The following is a 25,434-nucleotide window of genomic DNA, read 5'->3' as shown; positions in this document are numbered from 1 at the left end:
CCTTCTGGAAGTGTAAGAGCCTGTAGGTAATGCATGCCTATTATCTTATAGTCCAGCTGGAGAGGGTGCAGGGCCAACATCAAGGGTAGGCATGGTTGGGCTTCTGCTGCGGGCCCACTGACAAGAGCCCACTGGATTTTCTGTTCCTCTCCGCTGCCTGCTTGTTCACCTGCCTTTTGTTCTGGCCTAGATAATGATGGAACAACCGAGTGGTTCAAAATTGGGGAGTACGACAAGGCTGCATATTGTCACCCTGCTTATTTAACTTATATGCAGAGTGCATCATGAGAAATGCCGGGTTGGATGAATCAGAGGTCAGAATTAAGATTGCTGGGAGAATTATCAACAACCTCCGATATGCAGACGATACCACCCTAATGGCAGAAAGCAAAGAGGATCTCAAGAGCCTCTTGTTGAGGGTGAAAGAGGAGAGTGCAAAAGCTGGTTTGAAACTCAACATTAAAAAAACTAAGATCATGGCATCTGGCCCCATCACTTCCTGGCATATAGAAGGGGAAGAAATGGAAGCAGTGACAGACTTTACTTTCTTGGGCTCCAAGATCACCGCAGATGGTGACTGTAGCCATGAAATTAAAAGACGCTTGCTCCTTGGGAGGAAAGCTATGGCAAACCTAGACAGCATAGTAAGAAGCAGAGACATCACCTTGCCGACAAAGGTCTGTCTAATCAAAGCTATGGTTTTCCCAGTAGTAATGTATGGCTGTGAGAGCTGGACTATAAGGAAGGCTGAGTAGAATTGATGCTTTCGAACTGTGGTGCTGGAGAAGACTCTTACGAGTCCCCTGGACTGCAAGGAGGTCAAATCAGTCCATCCTAAAGGAAATCAACCCTGACTGCTCATTGGAAGGACAGATCCTGAAGCTGAAGCTGAAATATTTTGGCCACCTAATGCGAAGAGAAAACTCTCTGGAAAAGACCCTGATGCTGGGAAAGACTGAAGGCAAAAGGAGAAGGGGACGGCAGAGGATGAGATGGCTAGATAGCATCACCGATGCAATGAATATGGACTTGAGCACACTCCGGGAGAGAGCGCAGGACAGGAAGGCCTGGCGTGCTATGGTCCATGGGATCACGAAGAGTCGGACACGACTGAACAACAACAGATAATGATGGTGGTGAGAAGGAAGAGCAATAGATGCCACTGCCCACTTGCTCATTGGCTCTCTCTTGGCTGTCACGCAAGCAAGTGGTAGCAATTGAGAAAGAAGATGAGGAGCAATAGCAGCTGGTGACAACGGCAGTAAGAAGGTGGACTCACCGAGGGAGGGCCCCTATTGAGAGTGTCTTGCCCAAGAGCAGAACCTGGAGCTGGCACTGGGGGGGGGGGTGCTTTAGCCCAGTGAATGTTGTTTTGAACTCAGCAGAGCCCAACCACTTTGGGGACAAAGGTCAACTCAGTATACTTATCCCTCACTCATCCCAAGCTAGTCTTCTGCTGATCAATAAGAGGACAAGAATAGGCTGCATTGATGCATTTGAGAAAGTAAATATGCGAATGCACATGTCCCTGTGTGTATTGTGAATGTTGCATACTTAGAGTAGGTGGAGGGAGATTGCGGGGGGGGGGGTATCCCTTTGCTTCCCCCCCCCCATGAATGATCAGAGGTTCCCACTTGTTATTGTTATGTATTATTCATTGTTCTGTTTTAGTGTTTCGGTAACTATACAGTTGCATTGGGGATGCTGTATACATTTTAAAACATACAGTCCTTTTATGAAGAACCAGTTGGTTATAAGATTCTGCTCCCATTTTTTCAGCAACTTGTTTTCCACCCTGTTTCTTATTCTTGCTATGGAAATAAAGGACTGTAATGTAAAACCAAATACACACCGTACCTATAGACCCAGAAGTACTAAAACACCTGCAAGGTAATTTATTCCAGGCTGGGAGTCTACAAGACTGCACATCTTTCCAAATTCTCCTAAATTATGCAGTGTTCTTTTATTCTTACAAAGACAGATGTCTGCAATGAATTGTGAGATGCATTTTGTTAGCCCCTTGTTTACTCTAGGAGCTACTGACTGCCTGTTTAAAAAGAAGCAAGTGAAGACCCAACAAACAGGAACATACACATATTTATGTCTGTGTGTTTGTATATGCATTCATACTGACACATTCACTGATGCACATAAAAAGAGATATTCACAGATGCACACATTCACACATGTATGTGTTCTTATAGTCACATTTACATGCCTACATATGCAAGCACTCAAGAGTAACAAAAGTGCCTTTGTGCTCGCCTGGTGTTTTGGAGAACAAATCTCCTTCTTCAGGGACTGCCTGAAACATTACAAAATATAGAAATTTAAAAACTCTTTTGCATAAAAGCCAAATGGCATACAGCACAACACCGTGGACAGAATACAAATAAAAAGAGTAACCTTCTATTATAAAAACAAACATAAAACTAGGGCTGTTCATGGACCCCACACTTCACTTCAGATGCCACTTCAGATGCTCCGAATCAGTCTCACTTAAATTTGGACCGATTTGGACCCCATCTGCTTTGACTCAGATCTAGATCTGAAGCAAGGTTCGGATATTTAGATCACTCGGTTTGGGCGTTTTCCAATTGACTTGCATGGGAAAACAGAAATGGCCGTAGCCGTTTCAGTTTTCATGATAAATACATGAAACCTGGGGCCTCTCTGCCCCCATGGAGGGGATCCCACCTGCCAAATTTCAGACAGTTTGGCCCTGTACTTTTTGTGCTAGATGCAGCTGAAATTTGATTTTTTTTCCACAAAAACTTTCAAAGCAAAGAGTGGTACCTCTCAGCCCTGTGCCACCTCCTCCTCCTGCCTGCTTGGTTGTCAAGGACTGCTGCTCATCTCCTGCTCACAAGGAGTAGATGGCTAGCTAGTGGTTGGGGTATGTGCCTCACAGAATTGTATTATGTCCATGATGTTGTACTGTATGCCATTTGGCTTTTATGCAAAAGTGTTTTTGTGCAAAAGTGTCCTTGACAGCCGACCAGGTAGAAAGAGGAGAAGGTGCGGCACACGCCCCCACTGCTAGCAATCTCCTGCTCATGAGAAGGAGACGGTTGTGGCTGGGGCGTGTGCCGTTCCTCTTCCTCCTCCCCCTGCCTGGGCTCACAGCACTATTTGTGTATAAGTCTATGTGCACATAGACTTCCAATCGCCATCTTTTTTAAAAACATGGCAGTCGTGGTGGAGGCAGAGGGACTAACAAGTGGAGCAGGGGCTGGGTGGGCAGGTGTCTGGAGAACCTGGACAGGGGTGGGTTCTCACATCCCTAAGTAACACCACCAGAATGATCTCTGTTTCTGAAATGCAGCCATTTTTCTCCAGTTATTCAGTCTTCCCACCCACCCCCCTCCACCACTGTCACTGATCAGGGATTGCTGGGTTATGTTCAGCCCTGATTTGGCAACTAGAGTTTCCATTCTCCAAAGCTCCCTCCCCCTTCCCTCCTCCTCAACCCCTCACTGAACTTTCTCAAGTTGATACTGTTGGCATCAGGCTGTCTGGGCTGCTCAGAACAAATCACCGAGTCAGACGAGGTGCTTCGTATACAAGCAGCTTCACTTTGGGGCGCCTCATTGCTGTTCTGTTTTGCCTTGTATCACGCGGAGGCACTGCCAAAGCAGCCCACTTCAACTCATTATTCAGGCTTCAGACTGAAGCGGGGCACAGCCCTACATAAAACCACCCTCCAATGTTAGAAATATGAAACCACCGAACAATTTTTACATGCACGATCTGTATCCACTTAAACAACTGACCATTAAAACATCACTAGTAAGTTCATTGGTTGTCTCTATATCTCACTCCCACAAGTACATATAATCAACATCCAGTGCTCTTCTCAAAAGTCAAGCCACTGAATTATTCTTGCACGATTTCTCAGGCACTATCTCTAAATGCCATTTAGACAAACAAAAAATAAATCATACAGAAAAGGAAAAACTCATAGCAAAGGAAGGAGTTGTAACTCATTATTCAACCCACCCTGAAATAATTCCAAAATCCACTTAACTTCTTTCCTTAACAGCATTTCTTCATTTTCCCAGTCCATTCTTCCTACTGTCCAAAATTTCACATCAGCAACTATATGATTTTTCTCAAGATAATATTGTACTAAGGGAGAAACTTCCCTGCCATTCTTAATGTTGCGCAAATGTTCACCTACATTTAAGGGCCCTAGAGGTTTTATCCACATATATTTTCTTGCAATTGCATTGAATTACATAAACAACATTACTGTTGCTAGAGGTCATAAACTATTCTAGAGTATACTTCCCTGCTATTCCTTTCAGTTGGTTAACAGACAATACCATCTTGCTTCTATGTTTACAATATACATGTCTTCCACATGGATGATGTCCCTTAGGACCAGGAAATCCTAGAATAGTTCATGGCTGAGTGTCCCCCTTCCATCTGAAACCACTCCTAATCAACATGCCTTTCAGTTCTTTCATGCATTTTCTCTCAGAAAACAAACCAGTACCTCTTGATGCTACTTGGAAGGACATTTGATACATAGTTGAACATTACTGTGCAACTGTGTTATTTTAAATAATTGTGTTATTTACAGCCCTTTCCCTGTTCCTTAGAAGGTTTATTTTTTTATAGTAGAATGTTGGTTAGTTTGCACGGCTTGTGATCACCATAGCAATATCTCAACTTAATGCAGGGGTGGGAAACCTTTTCAGACCAATGGCCAAATTCCAGTCTGGGAAAGGGCTCAGGGGGCACATACCAAAGGCCATGTTGCCTTTGGCAGGTCCAAAGGCAACATGGGCATGGCCAAAGGCAGAGGGAGAGGGATCAAAATGTGATTCTTACCCATTTTAAGATGACTCAGAAGTAAGCATAAGCAGCATGCCTACTCAGAAGTAAGCAAGGCAAGCCTCAGAGTAAGCAGAACTGAATCACTCAGCAGTGTCCTCCTTATCAGCTGTTGATCAGAGCTTTTCCCTGTTGGGGACAGGCTCTAAGGAAGAAGCTGGTGGGCTGAATGCAGAATCTCTGCAGACCATATCTGGTCCATGGGCTAGAGTTCCCTATGCCAGGTTGAATGCAGTGTTTTTATTTGAAAAAACAACAAGTCTGGTATGTTTAGGGATGGTGCGGGTGCCCAATTCCCTCCAGTGGATCCTCCCCTGCCCGAACCCCAGTCACTGAGCCCCTGCTCCCGTTCGCCCCCTGCCCATGCTTGGCAAGCAGCCTGCACTCATCCTGGCAGCCTCGTTGAGCTCTGCAGTCACCATTTTTTGAAAAATAAAATGGCAATTGCAAAAATGCACATATTTGCATATGCGCAAAAATGCACATTTTTGCAAGTGCACAAATTTGCACGTATGTGAAAATGCGCATTTGTGCAAATGTGCATATTCGTGTATGTGTGAAAATGCACATTTTTGCAAAAATGTGCATTTCACGCATACGCAAATATGTGCATTCACAAAAATATGCATTTTCACATACGTGCAAATATGCGTGTTTTTGCGATCACCATTCTATTTTTCTAAAAATGGTGACTGCAGAGCTCAGCAAGGCTGCTGGGGTGAGTGTAGGCTGCTCGCCTAGCATAGGAGGGGTTCAAGCGCAGTCTGGTGAGTGGGGGCAGGGGATGGGTGGGCGCCCGGAGAACCCTGACGGGGCTGGGTTCACACATCCCTAGGTATGTTTAGAAGTTATCTATTGAACACCATAGAGGTCAGATTTGCAGCAATCAGATTGGGATTTGATATTTTTCCAGAGGTTGCAGGGCTTTGGGATGATGATTCCATAACATACCACATAGGTATTTACAGTTCTATTGTATGAAGTAGAGACCATAAATATCTAAGCTGTAGTCTCTTTGAGGCAGTTAGTGGCAGTTCTGTTTTTAAGACAGGAAAGTTGGCTTACACTGTTTCTCAGAGCTCTCTAAGTTTTGCTTTCCTATCTAGATATAGCTTCAGTGCTGGAGAAAGCCCCCACATCTTGTGTACTCTGTCCAGTTTTGACATCTGACATTGTTTGGCTTACCTCATGTATTTCGCTAAAGTATCACTGGAAGCAGAAGTTAGTGCTTTTGTGATGGGCATATCGGGGTTGGTTGGCTTGACTGTGAAAGAATAACTTGGACCTTGCTTTTTTCTTACATTTTTAATTCTTATAGCACAGCTAGCCCCACTTAATTACTTTTCTTTTTAGTTATGTGATTTAAGTATGCAGTGCAAAGTTGTCTGAACAGCAGCTGTTCTTTCTGGGTTGAGGAGTAGGTGTTTGGCAGTAATTTCCTGAGCGTTCTGTCTCTCTCATATTCTTTCTCCCTCTCTCATACACTCACACACACACAGCCTGTTGAGAAACAGTAATTCTACCAAACATTTGTGAAATTTACCCTGTAATTTGAGCAAAAATGTTCCAGAGAATGTATCATACCCATCTTTATTTCACTGTTCCTAGCCAGCAAACTGGTGTTTTATTGGGATTCTCTCTTTTTTCCTGCAACTCTCTAAGCAGAAAAGCAAAATGGCTCCACGTATTGCTCCTTAGATTCTACCGCCTGTATTCTTGGCACAAGCCTGGCAATAAACCACTCAGACTGGCAATATAAAGACAGCTTTAAATGAACACTGTCAACAACTGATTTAAAATCTAAGACATTGGTCTTAATTAAAAAATATTTAATATATTTTATATTTGCATATGAAACATGGATATTAAACTGCTTTTTGAAAGGAAAGGATATGGAATAGTTTGTGGATTCTTAGTTTACCCAGCTCTTCCTTGAACCCACAGGAACTCCCAATCTGTTTATTAGGTTCTCCCGCCTGCAGACATTTTCCCCATTTAATTTAATAAATAGGGCAGCACCCTTTGAAGCAGCCCTTTCCATTGAAACAACACACTCATGCAGAAGTGCTGTATGTGCATCAGAGTACACATGGGGCTGTGGATTTTGGATACTGCAATGCCACACACACGCACACACACACACACACACACACACACACGAAAGGTGCAAGTTCCTTTGGATTCCAGTTAAAATATAGACAGTTACTCAGGATAATTCCTGGCTTATTAAGGACACTAGCATATTTTTATGATGGTTAATCAAGGCAAAGAAATTAAACCTCCCTCTTGACCATTGAAGCACAACATGCACCCGAGTTTACAGGGATGGCTGTTTTTGTTCTTCTCAGTAGCATGGACAGCAAGACAAAGCACCCAAATACTTGTATTCTCAGCTTCTCTCTTCCTCTCATCTTGCGCTTGCTGTGGATGTTGGGTGGCATTCTTACAGGGAAAAGATGAATACAGCCCTGATAGTCAACTAAATTCACATCTCTCTGCAGATTTTCCAAATGGCGAGTTGTATTTCTCGAGCATCACACAATGCTCTGCAAGCAATAAGTGACCTTTGTAACAAAAAATAACTTTTTCAATTTACATCAACTTGCTCTTCAGACTTAGCTGGAATTACCTGTTTTTTTCAGAGCCCATGAAAATATTCTTTTCTTTAGGAGGGACATGAAGCTGGAGCTAACATGGCCAACTGGTCTAACTGTATTTCCCCCCTCCCCTAAATTCCTTCAAGCTTTCATAGACAGACTTTTGAAAGTTTAACAGCAAAGGTTCCTAACTTAAATCAGCAATCAGCTTTCTGGAGCTATTACTGATTTTTCTGAAATCAAATGCCTTTCCATCTACGCTCCAATTTCTACATTTTCAGCCACTTCTTTAGATCAGAGCTTTCTTCATAACTTTGGGCTTACATCTTGGTGGCACTTTTGCTTGAAATGCATGTGGCTCTTGAAACTTTCCACTGCCTGAGATTTCTGAATGAACACAAATGTCAAGTTCTACCTCTAGATCCTCAGTCTCCGATTAAAATTAGTAGAACATCAAAAACTGGACTCTTTTGGAACCTTGGGAAACAGCTATTTGATATGTACCATGCTGGGAAGTTATAATATTTGGTTTCTTCGGTTATGTGCTTCCCTCATGTGTAGTGTGTCGCATTTTTAAAAAAACATTCCAGTACATAGACTTTTTTTTTTTAACAAAGAAAGACACCAAAGTGTGGTTCCCTAGAAGAATTAAACAGCATTATCTTGCCATTGTTTGCAGAGGTCATTGATCCAATAGGCAATTACCCACAAACAACCAGGTATATTGAAGAAGTTATGCTGTATAGGAGGACAGTATTTTTGCAAATCAAAGAAGTGCTTTGATCAGGCTTCATGGTTCATTTGACGATTTTGCATGGACCTGTGGGTGTTGTGTAGTCTATTGAGATTTCTTTGTACGGTTTCTTTCTTCTTCTTTTTACAACTACATTATTTCTTCTAGGTACCAGCAATGTTTTTATGGAGTCAATCTGTCCAGTCTCCGCAATGCAGCTGTGGACGAGTACTTCAGGCAACCTATTGTAGTAAGTATTTGTTTATATTTTTGTTTATCTTTCTCTCTTGCCCTATTATGTTCCAAAGGCAGCCATTGTCCCCTTGTGGGGGCTTCTGAGATCAGTAAGGACACTGATACTTCTGAACTCTATTGGGCTTCAGAGGATGTAGGACAGGAGTGGGCAGAAGGTAACTCTCCAGATGCTTTGGTCTTCATTTCCCAGAATCCCCTGCTAGCATGGCCAATGGTCAGGAATGCTGGGAGTTGAAGCCAAGGTGATCGTGCAAACCAGGACAATCACTGCTTAATCCTTTTACCTCCTGTCATTTTCCAGCTCAGAATCAACTTTCTCAAGCTGCTTTTTCACTCGAAAGGGGAAAGATCTTGTATCTCTTCTCCCCACCACACCAAAACAGTAATTTGTGCAGAGTGGATGTTGTGCTCAAAAATGAAAGGAGGGAAAACAGTTAAGCAGCCATTCTCTATACACTCTTCTGCACAAAAGCACCATGCAGCAGAGTACTTGGGGCTCATGCAGAGGGAGGCATCACAGAAATCCTCATCAGGTGTGATTTGAGCCTAAATCTTATAAACATAATCAAGTACGGGAGTGTTGGTTATTTACCACTAGTGAAATTTAGAAGTCATCACTTAAGGGAAGGCTGGCCAGCAATAACAGTAAGTCTGAAATTTATTTCTGAAATGAATGCAGAAGACTTCATAGGCACAGGATGAGACAGACTGCTTGTATGTAGCTCATGCTGTTAGTTTATATATATCATAGATGAGTATTTCTATAGAATAAAGGTAGCATCAGCAGTAGGATGGACCTGAGAGTGACATGGTTTGTTTTTCTTTAAGATTAAGACAAAATCAGCTAATGTATGAAAGCTTGTGATTCCTTTGTTCACGGCAAAGTAATGTTTCAAAGAAAAACCAAACAAACAGAATTTTAAAGGCTGTTTGGAGTTCTGTCAAGGCAAATGTTATTCCCCAGTATGTTCCATTGACTATTGTATCATCATGAGCCATTTTTGCCTCCTTCATGGTGGATGTGAATTAGCAATATGCATAAGAAAGTAGAAGGACGGAGATGTTAAGTTTACTGCTGTACAGTTCTAAATGTACAGTTAGTAGCGCTATATTGTAGTAAAAAAAACTAGTTGGCGGTTCAGTGGTTAGAAAATGTCTCTCCCTGTATCCCTGTACAAATCCTACCCCATTAAGATCTTCTGGGTACGTTGTATATTTCAGGGTTCTAGATGCATATTACTTATAGGAAAAGGACCAAGTGAAGATGTGCCGTCTTTGGCAAAAATACCTGCTTTACAAGCCTGAAACACTAGATGATAACACATGCTTGTTTGTTTGTTACTTTTAACCTATAGGACACATTTGACATTAGGATTTTGATGGCTCGGACAGTGAAATACACTGTCAACTTTACAGATGCAGAAGAAGAAGATTTGCACAGGTAAGTGTCTGGAAAGAGTCTGCTTTTCCATCTCTATATCACACTCCGGTTTTAAAACATTGCTTGCTGCTGTTCTTTTCTGTTTACAAGTGAGCTAGCAGCTGCACAGCACATAAGTAGAACCCATCCAAAAAATTTAGCCTTTTATCCTTCATAACTGGTCAGCAGTCTGACCTGCTATAGTAGAATAAACACAGTATTAGGACAGAATATACTTCCGTGAGAAGTATTTGCTTTAAAAAAGCAATGGCATTCATAAAGACAATCGTACCAAAGCAAGGTGAAATTAAATGTATAGGAAGATTTTGTTACAAGATACAATTTTTGGAAGCCCAACATGTTGTGACATATATAGTTCTTCATTGACGATGAAAATGGGTATTGGTATAAAGGTATTAACTCAACAATTCAAGTGACACTCATTAATTCAGTAGCAGAACAGATAAATTTGATTCATAATTTATTTGTTTTTATGTTGTTTTAATTAAGATCATGTTTTATTCTGTATTATTGTTAGTTGCCTTTTGCACCACTTATTGCAGAAAGGAAGGATCATGATGATGATAATAATAATAATAATAATAATAATACCACTACCACCATAGTTTTCCAGATGGATAGATCTAGAACACTATAATTTCAAGTCACTCTCAATTCCTTCCACCGAGTGAATATTTGAGCATCTGCAGTTCTCCTTTCGTGTCTCCACAAAGTGGAAAAGGCATATTTTTAACCTGCTTTAAGCCAGTACAAGTGTCAGGCAATCAGGCTCCAGGGCCTGAGGAGAGGTGGCTATCAGTCCACATAAGCAAGAAGGAGGTGTGTGGTCCAAAGCAGAGGTCACTTTCCAGACCAGTAAACATGAAGGCAGAGGCAGGGACATAGTCAAGAGATCCAAGGCAGTAGTCAGGGTAAGGGAGCATAAGTCATTGCTTGGACTGAGGAGCAAGCTCTGAGGCTAGGGCCTTATAGGGCCTCGTGGACAGGGATTGGCCCTTATGGTCAGCTGACTAAATTCTCAGCCAGACTGGTACTGTATCCTAGGTGATGCCCTTGAAGCACAGAGCTCAGTCTGCCAGGCTTGCAGTGGAAGCAGAGCACTTGTGATGGTTCAGGAGATAAAGTGTCAGAGCCTGACTGATGCCAGACAATTCCCTTCCATGCTTACTCAGGACGATATGCTAGCCTTCCCCAACCTGGTGACCTCCAGATGTTTTGTAGTATAACTCCTAGTATTCCTGACCATTGGCCATGGTGGCTGGGGCTGATGGGAGTTGAAGTCCAAAACATCTGGAGGGTACCAGGCTGGAGAAGGCTGCTATATACTATTGACCCCAGTGAGACTTGTGAGTAAATATGCTTGGAATCATACTGCACGACTGACTGTAGGTACACTTCCTTGGATGAAAACCAATTTAACTTGCATTCTAGTAAATGTGTTAAGATTAGGATGCCAGTTTCTAAATCACCTACAAGTCCCATCAGCCCTAGCCAACATACCTGAGGGTGAGGGATGATGGGAGTTGTAGGCCAAAACATCTGCCAGGCCACAAGTTGCCCATCTCTCTTCTAAAAGTGGCATTTTGTTTAATGCTGGATTTCTAAAGACACCCATGGCAACTTTTTGTTTTCCTTCTGCAGAGTGGAAATCCCCTTTGTTTTCCAGATGATGCAGTCTGGGCTAATCCACGGCTTGGCATTTTGGTTTGATGTGGCATTTGTCGGCTCACTGTACGTATTCTTCTTCACTCCCAACATCTGCTTTGAAACACCTACTGAAGGGGAAAGGCCCTTTTTCCTTAAGCCAAATTCACAAGATTGATCAAGTCCTCCTAATACATGAAGGAAGAAGCGCAATTAACACATCCTTATTTTTGAGGTGGTCAGATCTGCACATGTCAATGCCAACATATCATTTTTGCATTGGAAGGTGTAAAATAGACGCTACATGAAAAATGCAGAAGATTCCACTTCAGGCCGTTTCATCTAAATGTCTCTCATTGTGAAAATGATATGATAAGTCATCACACACTACCTCAAAAGCAAACCAAGCCTAAGAGTGGATCTTGATCTTCATGCATTGATCAACACTCTCTTTATAGCAAGTTTTCCACCCCTACTGATATTTAATACAACTGCAGCGCATGAGTTTGTGTGTTGCTGTTTTTATAATTATCTCCTGTCTTTCAGTCATACAGGGTGGCTACTAGTCAGATAAAGAACACATTACCAGTGAGATAAAGAAATTTAAACGAACATATCAAAAATACCAAACATAAATTAAAACAGCAGAAGCAATATAAAGCCCACAGATATCATATTGGCAGGATAAAATCAGAGTCGGGTAAAGTTTTAAAAGGCCTTGGAAGAAAAATGGTCTTCACTTGATGTCAAAAAGACACGAGTAAGTGCCAGGTGTCCTTGGGAAGACCCATTCCAGAATTGGCGTGCCATAACCAAAAGTTCCTCTCCCCAGTCAACACTCACCTGACTTCTGAAAGCAGAGGCGCAGCCAGAGAAGGGCCTCCAATGACTGTCTTAACACATGGGCGACCACATGTGAGAAGAGGTACCCAGATCCCAAACTGTATAGGGCTTTAAAAGTAAATACCAGCACCTTGAATCGTGTTTGGTAACAAATCACCAGCCAGCAAAGTCCTTTCACTGTCAGGATGTGTTCCCTAGGACCAGCCCCAGTTAGCAGCTGTTCTGAGAAGTCAAATTTTTCAAAGGCATCTCCTTACAGCATATTTTAACAATGAAGTCTGGAGGTTACCAGGCCATGGATAACTCACTTGACTATCTCTGTTCAGGAAAGGTCACAGCTGGTATATCAACCTCAGCTGGTGGAAGGTGGTACAATCCACAGAGGCCACTTAGGTCCGAAGAAACAAAGCTTGTCAGTCAGCCCTAAACTACAAACTTGTTTCTTTGCCATGTCGGGATTTAGCTTGGGCCTATCATATAGTGAATTTGTCTACCCTTTGAATACAACAAATACAGCGACATGGCTAAGGAGCAAGAGATTTGCCATAGGAATGCTGATCCCTGTGGCAGGTATACTATCCAGGACAGCTTTGATTTTCTCTACATGAGGTGGATGAGTGCTGGATTTCATCTTTAATGCTGAAATTGTCTGTGTAGTCAACTGCACGATTACTTGACTAACGAGGCAGCAAACAACAGAGTAACAGCGTAGCAATGACTTGATCAGTGAGGCTATGGTTGTAAAATCCATTGCTCCAGTGGAATTGCTCTGACGTCAGTAGTTTGTTTCCCCTTATATAAGTTCTCTTAAAGTCATTTTTTTTAATTTGGTAAACATTCCTCCCTTTGGCATGTTGGAGGAGTGGTTTGATGTTGCTCTGTGCTTCTGGATATGATGCTGCCCTTAAAAAATATATTGGCTTGGATTCCAGCTTCTTCTCTGTGGACAGAAGGAGAGTTCTACTCGTCGGAGTCCTTCCAGTCACAAGAGGACCCCTTCTGTGAGCGCAACTCTCCATTCTTGCATCCCTTCTATTCACAGAGCAAAAAATTAGGATCCAAGCCATTGTCTTTTTTCTCTTTACCTTCGTTCTTTTACAGCTGCACTAGACTTTTAGCTTCACTTTCTCTTCTTGATGCCTGCATGTTTGTTTAATTTCTCCTTCTAAGGGTAACAGTTTGGCTGTCAACTGCTCCAACAGAACCTCTGACTCACTGGTATCAAGTACGCTGCCTTCTTCAAACTCCTCTCTTTGCCAAAGAAGGGGAAACACTTTCAGGGAAAGTCTTATTTGTAGCAAATAAACGGTAAGTAGCAAAGCATTGGCGCTTCTCTGCCTTATGAAGCATTTGCAAATTTGTGGAAATGAACAGAACAGGCAATATACAATATGCTTTGCATCTCAACCCACAGTGTAGAAAATCCAGCCCTTTCTATGTTCATGTATCACAAAGAGGATTAGAAAAAATGTCAGTTTAACATTTGTGCCAAGTGAATTTGCTTCGGAGATCTAACAATTTGCTCCTATTAGCATCTCTTTATGCTCTTACTCCTAAATTTAGCATAGCAATATTGATTTTCGTTGCAGGGAATATAATGGGCAAATACCGCATTTCCTTTTCTTTGAAGCTTTTCTTTGAAGCTGAAATTTAGTGATTTTAGAGAGGTAATAAACATTCATTAGAGTAGTTAACATATCTGTCCTTTACTCCAACATTACTTATTTCATTTGATTTTAATCTCTCACTTGCTCTCACTATAAAGGAAAGAGCCATGTGTGTATGTGACCTCATTTTGCTAGCTAACACTAAATCTTTGATGATTTTAACTTTTGTTGTTGGTAGAGCATGCAGGACAATTCCTGATCACTATTTTAAGGCTACTTTGTCTACATGTCAGTGGCATTGCAATCCTTTCAAGACAGATGGTGAAGAAGAGCACCCACCAAGGGCTTGCACAAATCTTACATTCCTGTGGTATTTTCTTCACAGTATATCAGCCACAAGTGAATTCTACATACATAGAAAAGAGGTGAAAAGTAGAGTCACTGTAGAACAGTGGTGGGGAACCTGTAGCCCTGTGTCATGACCCCTAGCCCTCAGACCTTCTAGAGGATTCTGATGAGGATGAAGCACAGGCCAGTTCTTCATGGGTAGGGTGGTCAGTACCTTACTCAGGACCCTCCTGGCCAGAGGACACAGCCCTGCTATTGACCTCTGGCTCAGAGGATGAGTCCCAGGCAGAAACTCCATCTCCCCAACCTCACAGAAGTCTCAGCTACAAAATCAGGCAAGGGCCCTTAACAGCCCATTTAGCTCCTCCAGGAGAGGTGGAGCTGACCACGCTACAGGAAATATCAGCCTCCATAAGGCTTCAGTTTGCTTTAGTTACCTGCTGAGACAATATCCTCCTGTTGTTCTAGTAGGAGAGAGTTCCAGCCAGCAGGACCCACTTGGAGCTATCCAAGGTCTTGTTTTCTTCCTGTCTTGATCCGACTGCCATCAGGTGTTAACAGTTTCCCCTGCGAGCCTCAACCATAGAACAGGGCACCCTCTAGATATTGTTGAACTCCCAGCTCCCATCAACTCCAGTCAGCATGGCCAGTGGTCAGGGATGATGGGAGGTGTATTCATCTGAGAGCATTGCAGAGTAAAAGCATCTGTAGATTTTAAAAAAAACAAAACCCTACGAGGCATCTTATAGGCAGCCATATGTTTCGCCCCCAGGCTGAGGAAGACCTGTTGAAAATCTCCTTAGGCCAGGAGGTTTTTTTCTGAATTCCATCCAATTGTTTTTCATAGTGTGCAGGCACTTTAATTATTCCTAGTGGGATAATTTTGGTTACTTCCTGTCACCTTGGCAAAGTCAGCAGGAGTAAGCCTCGCCAGTCAAGATGTGGCAAAAAATGTATTTGCTCTCCAGCAGGAAAAGGCACTGAGATGTTCGAATTACTTGTGAAAAACATAAACAAGGTGCAGCAGTACATATTAAGACAGAATAGTGGAAGTTACAGTCCTTATTATTCTGTATCATTAATAGATTTCTGAAATTCAGCCTTTCGCTCTATGAAATTGTGATGGTTAAGCATTAGGTCAGACCTCAAGTCCCAAGTAAGGGGGATGTTTCTGAAAGAACCCAGGTGAAGGGCTGAGTCTCAGCAAGGAAGTGGTCAAATTCAGCTGACTTGGTTGACCAAAAATGCCTACAAAGAAGGAGCAAATGACAATCTGAAACTGGAAACAGGCAGAGGTCAAAGGACAGCAGTCCAAAAAAGAAACCGCTCACCAGCATCTTCCTACTTCTTTTATATAGGGCTATTGGGAGGTTGTAACCAAGAAAGATGGGATTCAGCGGGATTTTATTGCCATGGAAACCCTAGCAAATGTAACACAGCAGAACAGCTGAGTGTAGCTGGGTTGGTTTTTTCCACATTAAATTTTACTTTATTGTTGGGTTAAAACTTTTGAAAAAGGAAACAAAAAACCTATACGTAATAATACAACAAGATCACTAAAAAAAATTAAGGAACTTGCTAATCATAATTCTTAGTCTATCACTGATATGCTTGAGGAACAGCTAGAGTAAAACAGCTTGAGCAAAAGCTCACTATCTAATGAAAGAATGAAAATGCAAGTTATATAGCATATATAAGGGGTATGTGTATGTGTGTTACAGTGTGCCTATAATTTGTCAGAAATAATATAGGCAACTCACTTGGTTGGAATTTGATCAAAAGTTTGAAGGGCTTCCACACAGAAAGCTGGTTTGTTTTATATATATTGTGCTTTTCTGCACAGAATGGGCACCCAAAGGAGGTTACAATGCAATATAAAACAGTACTAAAATTTTCATTTTGATGTCTTTTTCTTATGCATGTGTCTGTGAATGGAAGCAAAGGATCCATTGCATTTTTTTAAAATAAATTGCTGTGGTTGCACATTGCCCAAATCAGAGGTTTTAGTAATACGATCAAAATACTTCATTCATATCAACAGCAAATACCCACCATGTGGCTTTCAGTGTTCCAAGCTTCCTGGTTAAAAGCTTTTCCATGAAGGAGTCATATTGCTCATATTCAGTGCCTGCCTTTCAAAGGTGAAGAGTATCAGTTACTTAGTGGGTTAAGAGAAGCAGTGTTTTCCATCACATGGTGCCACAACTACTATTGTAATCCCACTTGTTTACAAAACTGTCTCTATAGCAATATGATTCAGTTGCCAAAACCTTCATTAAAGGCCAGGCATCTTGGCTGCTTCCTTGTCTACAAACCTGACCCTGAGGAAATATGCATATACACTTCATGGATACTTTGGCCAAATTACTGGTTGGAGAGTTATGAAGTATTTTGGCATGCATTTGGCAAAAACTATTCAAGGCAACAAAACCTCGTGGGTCCATGAAGCCATTTCTCCAGCCTCTCAGTCCCTGAGACTCATATGTCAGAATTTTGCCAACTCTTGAAAGACAGTTTTTTTTTCCAGAAAGGTAGCCATGTTAGTCTGTTGCAGCAAAAAGAAAAAAAGAGTTCAGTAGCACCTTAAAAATTAGCTCATTTATTATTGCATGAGGTTTTGCGGGACTTACATTCCACTTCATCAAATGCATGAAGTGCTATCCTGAGGTAACAGGTGTGTGTGTGTGTGTGTGTGTGTGTGTGTGTGTACATGTTTGTGTAAAGCCCTATTCAGGTGTTATAAACCTCAGAAGAGTAAATGTGTGAAGAGGAGGGCATGCTAGTCTTGTCCTCTTCTCACACGTGTCTGCCCTGTACTCATGGAGGGTGACTTTCTGAAGAGGAGAGACTCCTGTATGCATGGAGGCTCTCCACGTGATTTTGAAAACTGATATTCCAGCATTCCAAATCATGTGGAGAGCCTCCACAGATGCAAGAGGCTCTCCTCTTGAGAAAGTCACCTTCCATAAGTATAGGACAATGGAAATACATGAAGAAGGGTGTGACTAGCATGCTGCCCCTCACACGTTTACTCAGATCTATAATGCCTGAATAAGACTAGTTAGTGTATGTGTGTATGGATTAGAAGTGTGCACTGACCATAAGATTCAACTCAGACCCTGATTTGGTGCTTCAGAATCTGGGCAAATAGAGAAAAGGCAGGAGTTTACTGACAGGGTTAGGGTTACAGAATTTAACCAGGGTCCAAATCTTCAATTCGTAGCTCTCCCATGTTTTCCCACCACTTATCCATCTTTTCTCTTACCAGAGCCATCGATCTGGAAACACCCATAGAATTAAGTCTTGACAAAGTTTCTGTCCCCAATTCCTAGACATTATAGCTTAGAACATAGACATTATAGCCTGGAAGGATCTAAAGGGACAGCCAAGGAGATTTTACACATACAGTTGCTCTTTGGAGGCCTTTTTTCCATGGTGTCACTCTTAAGAGCCACTCCCTCTGGCAGGTGGGTGGCTTTCAGAGCAGCCTCCAACATAGCTTTGGGAAGCTGTGGTTAGAAAAGAAGAAGGGGAAAGTTCTGAGAGACATGTAGAAGTGCCTCCATGCCCCTACAGATCTCTCTGGATCTCAGTTATTCATGACCTTAACATTGGAGGGAGAAGAGAAGGTCACCAAAGTGTGCTTTTTCACATAAAAATGCTGTACTGATGAAATGAAACCTCCTGTTAACTGATTAACATAAGTATTACAGACAGTGAAGATTAATAGTTTGTCTTGACTAAATATAAGCAAATTATTTTAAATGCATTCTTTGCATCAAGATATATACCAAGATTGTTTACAACAATACCATCAACACCAGGCAATTGTGATGGATGAGCCCCCACATCCATGGGTTATTTCTCTAGCTTGTCAGGGGAAAGAGAAGCCAGAGAGCCAGGTTTGCATGTCACACTAAACAAATCATGGACTGAAGGAGCAGCGGGAGTGATTGGGCAGCATGCAAATTGGGTCCTAGTGACACCAGGAGCATGACAGTGCCTAAGTATATATATATTTTCTCCAAGTGTGTCTTTATGGCAAGCCCCCCCCCCATTCCAAAATCCAATGTAATCCTTATTGAGTATATTTTTTGTGAGGGACAGTTCTGATTAATCTGTGAAAAGTTAATCAACTGTACAAATTAGTACTTTCAGTCCTAGTTACATGTGGCATACTTAAGCAAAAGAGTATCAAATAATCCAATAACATTGATACCCAAGACATAACGATTGATTTTTAATGATATTTCTTATTTATGATACAGGCAGAGTTATGACATCCAGATTGTTGCCGTAGTGGATGAGACAGGTTTTAAGTCAGGCAATGTCCTTGATTTAAAGAATCCATTTTTTAGGTAAGAAATGCTCTTGGTTAAGATTCATAATGATTACTGAACTGTAAAATTTGGCTAAAGAGATCTTTATTTAGCTATTGAAAAGTAGACTGTGGAGAGACAGTCTGATACTGTCTCTTCACAGAAGCTATGGAGAATCCATTACTTGTTAACATTTAGCCCTTAGCACAAACTTTTGCTCTCTGTATTAGTAAATACCACATGCACTCTGCATATGCTTCTTCATCCTTTCCAAATGTGCTGCTTTGCTTCTGGGACTCTCAGTGCTAAGATTAAAGCTGTATTGAATTTTTGCTCTTGGGTATTTTTGAGGCAAGAAGCATGCTTTAAAGGTGTCTGAAATGCTCCCCCAAGCCCCCTGCCTTTATGAACATCTCCACTTTTTTCATATCGCCTTGCAGAGCCAATCTGCTGCTACTCTGGGTGCCATTTGTCCCAGATTTGTTGGGGCTTCTTTCTTCTTCACCATACAACCAGAGCAATCAGCATCATATTGTGGACATTATGACATCAAAAAGCCATGGAGCTAATCAGATTTAGCTGTGTGGTGATTTCAGTGAAGGCAAATGAAGCTGTGTTACCTTCAGTGTGATAGTCTGGGGCCTCGTCTCATTTTCAGACAAGACTTTTATTGTGCTATCACCCTGCCTCATTCACAGAATTCTGTGGGGGCTTCCAGCTGTAACCTTCTTGTATTTTCCCATCGCTTCTTCCACCTTTTTCTTACCAGAGAAAATCTGTTAAGGAGGGAAAGGCAGAATTGTTGCACAGTGTATTTTGATTGGTAGCTCTAGGAGCAGTCTGTCTAGAAGCACCCCTGATTCAGCTGTAGTTGCATCAGCCTGGATATGCATTTTGGATGTACATCAGAATGGCATTCAAGCACTGAATGTCCATCAGAGTAGACAATTCCCTGCCTTGTTGTACTGCAAAGCAGAAAACATTGGCTCAGGTTCTAATCTAAGGCCACATGGATGTATTGCCTCCCCATTTTTGTGCCCTTTCAAGTGCCTCCCCATTGACAAAAATGGGGGAGGTGCTTTTTATGGGGCAGAAAATGTGAAACTTTCTTCCTTCAGCTCTGCTGTAGTTAAAACTATGGCCACATAAATAGATACTCTCCTTGCTACAGCATCGTTTAAGCAGCTATCACTTGGAGAAAGGTTAAAATGCTTTCACCCTGTTCTTTCTCCTCCATCAGAGAAATTGCATCTATTTTTATCTTAGCATGCTACTGTGCAAGACTGCCTTTTCGCAATTTTTTACTATTTGACATATTTTTTAAGCTCTAGAAAGTTTCCTGCCTCCCTCCTGGACATACATACATTGCAAGGACATTCCAGCACTACTGAGAGAAGAAAACATATATACACTGTAGATCAGTCGCAAAAAACATATTGGACACACTTCACAGGGAAAAGAAACAATGCATTAGAAACATTACGCCGCAATGGAATTATATTGGTACAGGTACAACCTTAGAAAGTGTTCCTTTTCCCTGATATATTGTAAAGTATTTCCAGATATTGTCACTCTTCCTTTTGTTGAATGGCTGCTGTTTGCAATATGCAAGATAAGCCTGCTGCATTATGTACATATGTGAGCTTTCAGATAGGAAAAAAAAATAGATGACATGACAGATTTAGCAGTAGCATCAAGGACTGAAGACTGAACTGAGACTAATGTAACGAAGGAGGATTAGATACAAAGGGCAAAGCAAAAACACAGAAGTCACAGACTTGCTCTATCATTCCTTGTGCCAGTGTCATGGTCAAAATGTTTTTTGAGGCAGACTAACTTGATGGCTAAGTTGTGTATCAGCCAAATAACTGAAGGTCATAATTTGCCACAAACCACAAACTACTATTGAAACTGCGAGTCTTAACTGTAATTCCTAGGATGTAGATATGTAGCAATTTGTGTTTTGCTTCTCCTCCCAGTTATAACAAATGGCAAAAGGAAGATGCAGTGTTGTGTTTTAATTATGTTCTAAGTCACCGTGAACATTGAGATCAAGAGGCAGGACACACACACACTAGAATGGGGGGGGGGTGTTGCGGGGCTGCAGAGTCATGTGCTAGAGCGACGGGTGCAAAGTTTGAGCCTTTTCAGATTGCCAGTAGACAATTCAATACATCTGGCCATGTTTGGTGCTACTGCGCTAGCAGATAGCAAAGGTAATGATGCTGTGGGCTCAGCCGCAACTTTTCCATCAGCAGAAACTGATCCAATAAAAGTTATCTATTTTTGATTCTGGGAGAAATCACACCCAATGCTTCTCTGTTGCTTTATTCTGTACAGTTGCAACTCTAAGAAGATTGCATATCATACAACTTTAATTTATTTATAGGTACGCGTAGATGATACGGTATACACCTACTGGAAGAGCAACCAGGATTACAACCAAACCAAGTAGCCTGTGTGGAGTTAAAAGTGAAAATACTGAACATGCTGCTGCTCTTGTGAAATCTGTACATATCAAAAGGAAATGTTTTATGCAAATTATATCATAAGAAGATGTTTGTGCAGTTCTCCTACTTTTTCAAACTGACATCCAAATCTTTAAATATGTTCTGCCTGGAAGAATTTCCCACTGCTTAATGGTACTGTCCTGGCTAGCACATTGTCTTGAAAATCTCTCCCACTGAAATCAGAGTAAGTGCGTATACCAGCCTTCCTGAACCTGGTGCCCTCCAGATGTTTTGGACTACAACTCTCGGCATCCCTGACCATTAACCATGCTTGCTGGGGCTGTTGGGAGTTGTAATTCAAAATGTCTGGAGGGCACCGGGTTGGGGAAGGCTAGCATATAGGACTGGAGCGTTAGTCCCACGTTTATACATTTTAATTACTGTACCCTTTGTTCTGGTTGATCCAGTGGAGGCTGGTGGTTCCATTGTCTGTGGGGCAGTGAATCCACTCCAGGTTTCAATCTGAACTCTACAGGAGCTGTCCCAGGTGCTTCCACACCTTCGATATCTCATTTAGAGTTCTGACTGAAACCCAGAGCGATTTACCACCCCGCTGACATCGAAGCCACCAGCCTCCACTGGGTTGATCCGAAGAGCTTTAGAATCTGATGGGCAGGGGTTTGCTTTTGATTTATAACACTGACACCCCTTGATTTTTTGTTTCATCCCTCCCACCGTTTCGAGGAATATTCTTAACAAAACCTACCTCATCTTTCTATACACATATAGGATGTATAGAAGTAATGTGAACAAAACACCAAGATCATACTTAACCCCTTTTCTGTATTTTCAAGATATATTTATGTACCTGAAGCTTATTCCCAGCTGGCCAATAATAAACTGTTACTGAATCATAGCAATATGGCGCTAGACTCATTACCCAATGGACATCCCTGACCTGTATTATTTTAATGGTTGGAAGAAGCAATCCTGGACTGTTTGAATCAGTCAACAAGTCAAGCTTCACAGGCTCTTAAAATAAACTTCACAAAGAAGGGCAACAGCAGAATAACTTCTCTGCACCCATATTTCTGTATATTTCATACATTCTGTAGATAACAATTGCACTTGTACATTTAATCTTTCCAATAAAATTTAAATACAAAATATAATGAGGTTGTGGTCTCTGTTTCTCTGAGAGTTTATTTTGGAAAGTATACTATCTCCATCATCATCATCATGGCGATCACTCGTGACCGAGTAAGATTGTCTTCCAAAGATAGAGTCTATATAGATAGCTCCTTAAAAGGATTAGACAGATTCATAGAAGATAGGTCAATCAACACATTAATCTCTAGCAGTGGGTCTGCAGGTGGCTGTAAAGGCCGATTCTGGATCTACACAGCCTCCCACAGTGAGGACATAGGTTTCCAGGTGGAAGGCGGTCACGGTGAGGGTTTGCTTGACGTGCCTTCCGCTGAGCTCGTTTCTCCCTTTTGCTCTGTACTCGTGCTTCTTCAAAGTCCATAGCGCCTTTAATATAGGCTGACCTCCACTTGGAATGCTCATGAGTTAGAGCTTCCCAGTTCTCAATGCTTATGTTACATTTTTTTAGATTAGCTTTAAGAACATCTTTAAATCTCTTTTGTTGTGCACCAATATTCCATTTTCCATTCACAAGTTGGGAATAGAGTAACTGCTTTAGAAGACGATAATCAGGCATTCGAACAACATGGCCGATCCAGCAAAGTTGATGTTGGAGAATCATTGTTTCAACGCTGGTGGTCTTTGCTTCTTCCAGTATGCTCACATTAGTCCATCTGTCTTCCCAAGTAATTTGCAGAATTTTTCAGAGGCAGCGTTGGTGGAATTTTTTGAGAAGTTGGGAGTGGCGTTTATAGATGGTCCATGTTTCACAGGCGTACAGTAAGGTTGGTAGTACAGTGGCTTTGTAAACAAGCATTTTGGTCTCCCTGCGAATGTCCCGATCCTCAAACACTCTACGCTTCATTCGGGAGAATTCTACAGTCACAGAGCTCAGGTGATGCTGAATTTCAGCATCGATGTCGGCTTTTGAGGAGAGATGGCTGCCAAGATAAGAAAAGTGATCGACATTTTCCAGCATCACACCGTTAAGCTGGATTGATGGCACTACAGAGGGATTGGTTTGTGCTTGCTAGTAAAGCACTTTGGTTTTTTTGATGTTAAGCAAGAGGCCGAGCTTTTCACATGCTTCTGCGAAGATATTTAGGATAGTTTGGAGATTTTCCTCTGAATGTGCACAGATTACGTTATCATAACTGTATTGAAGTTCTATGACAGAGGATGTAATTACCTTACTTTTTGCTTTCAGCCTACTGAGATTAAAAAGTTTTCCATCTGTTCAATATATGATTTCTATACAATCTACACACACACACACACACACGAGTCCCCCATTTAGCTTTTGATTTGTCTGTGTTTCCACTGTGTCATTTTCATTGCTCATATGAAAAGGACAACAAATATCTCTAGTGGGCAACAGGGTTGTGGCCTCAAGTATTTAGCCCTGGGGCTCTATTTGATGTGTCATTCCCTCTGATTCTGCCAGTGATCATTTACAGCATCACTCAGCAGCACAAAAAGAAAAGCACACAGAAAGGCTGAACAATGAACTGACTAGGAGAAATGAAGCTAACTATCTCCCTACTCTCTTAAATGATCTGTCGCTTGATCCAGCTGGCTTCCAGCAGCTGGCCTGTGGTGGAAAAGCAGTGCAGAACATGCTTTGCAGCCCACTGGGAAGTGAATACATTTACATTCCTTGAGTTACCAACTAACAGCTAGATTAGGGGCGAATCCCAGTCACCAACTGCTCTTTAATTTCAGATGGAAGAGCAAGGTGAGGAGGTTGCTCATTGCTGCTGGACTGAACTAACCATAATCAAATCATCTGTCAGAACCACAGCCAGTGTTATATCTCCCTAATCACTGTCTAGGATCTCTGTACCACCCAGGGAGCATGTGGCTTATCATGCTTTTTCTATTGACATGCTGTAGCTTTGGAAAATCTGAATTCTTGACCACTAATGCAGTCCCTGTTGTGCAGCCACTGAAACAGGTGCAGACATGGCCTGTTTGCATCTACCCTGCTGATCAGCTAGTCTATTATCTTTGCACTGCTGATTATCTGTGTGAAAAAGATGGAAGGCTTGAATCATTTCCAGCAGGTAACTGACATCATCATGACTGATGGACAGTGCTGATCATCTGGGGGACACTATGACCAGGCTCTCATGATTTGCGTGAAAAAATAAGCCCTCGTGACTTATTTTCCTGCCTGGTATGGGCGGGCTGTGTGCCGCCTAATTACCATAATTACCTTCACCGGGCATGGCTTGTCATGACATCCAAACCTGGCAAAGGTGTGTGGTGGGGGTGGTTTACCTGGCAAGGGTAATTATGGTAATTAGGCAGAAGCAGAGACATCACCTTGCCGACAAAGGTCCGTCTAATCAAAGCTATGGTTTTCCCAGTAGTAATGTATGGCTGTGAGAGCTGGACTATAAGGAAGGCTGAGCGCCGAAGAATTGATGCCTTCGAACTGTGGTGCTGGAGAAGACTCTTACGAGTCCCCTGGACTGTAAGGAGGTCAAATCAGTCCATCCTAAAGGAAATCAACCCTGAGTGCTCATTGGAAGGACAGATCCTGAAGCTGAAGCTCAAATATTTTGGCCACCTAATGCGAAGAGAAAACTCCCTGGAAAAGACCCTGATGCTGGGAAAGACTGAAGGCAAAAGGAGAAGGGGACGGCAGAGGATGAGATGGCTAGATAGCATCACAGATGCAATGAATATGAACTTGAGCACGCTCCGGGAGAGAGCGCAGGACAGGAAGGCCTGGCGTGCTATGGTCCATGGGGTCACGAAGAGTCGGACACGACTGAACGACTGAACAACAACAACAACAACAAACTGGCACATGCAAGGTGGGAAAATAAGCCACGGTGTTTTACTTCTCTTCCCTGATCATGCAAACGTGCCCTGTGTGTGGGCCTGTTTGGAACTGCATCACATCCAGCAGGGCTGAAAGTGGGGGACCAGCAATAGGAATCTTGTGCACATGATTCCTGATCCTTATGCAGAAGTCTTCCTACAGGTACAGATCCCCCTCACTGGATCAAAGTGCAAGTTTTCCAGAATTACTTGGCGTGCTCCTAACTGAGATTTAAGATTTTCTGTGCCAGACAATAAAAGCCTAGGATATAGTGAATCCACTCCATTGTACCAAGGTAATAATGCCAACCACAATGTTATGCATTGACACTAGCCCAGTGTTACAAGCAGATGTGCTCATGTGAATGTTTAAGAAGGTTGAG

The 25,434-nt window shown here is 42.1% G+C and overlaps 1 protein-coding gene across 4 annotated transcripts in view; it reads left to right on the top strand.

Annotated features, from left to right (window-relative positions):
- LOC146352576 (histone-arginine methyltransferase CARM1-like) overlaps positions 1-22,246 on the top strand; it is a 93,098-nt gene extending 70,852 nt beyond the window's left edge. For 2 of the 4 annotated variants that reach the window (XR_014787771.1, XR_014787770.1), the window contains exons 8-14: positions 8,338-8,419; positions 9,780-9,865; positions 11,507-11,596; positions 13,523-13,660; positions 18,576-18,665; positions 21,016-21,527; positions 21,709-22,233. Coding sequence is in view for 2 of the 4 variants with exons in the window: in XM_084834408.1 (XP_084690534.1) it covers positions 8,338-8,419; positions 9,780-9,865; positions 11,507-11,596; positions 13,523-13,660; positions 18,576-18,665; positions 21,016-21,025 (496 nt within the window). In the remaining 2 variants the exon portion in view is untranslated. Of the gene's footprint in view, positions 1-8,337; positions 8,420-9,779; positions 9,866-11,506; positions 11,597-13,522; positions 13,661-18,575; positions 18,666-21,015 lie in introns of all 4 variants that reach the window. The other 2 variants (XM_084834408.1, XM_084834405.1) reach the window with 1 other exon arrangement.
- The last annotated feature ends 3,188 nt before the right edge of the window (positions 22,247-25,434 follow it).

Source organism: Heloderma suspectum, chromosome 2, assembly GCF_057233095.1.
Source record: "Heloderma suspectum isolate Gila_16-S chromosome 2, 16-S_ref, whole genome shotgun sequence".
NCBI lineage: Eukaryota > Metazoa > Chordata > Lepidosauria > Squamata > Helodermatidae > Heloderma > Heloderma suspectum.
The sequence above is the reverse complement of the archived record's forward strand: the minus strand, read 5'-3'. Positions and strand labels throughout refer to the sequence as shown.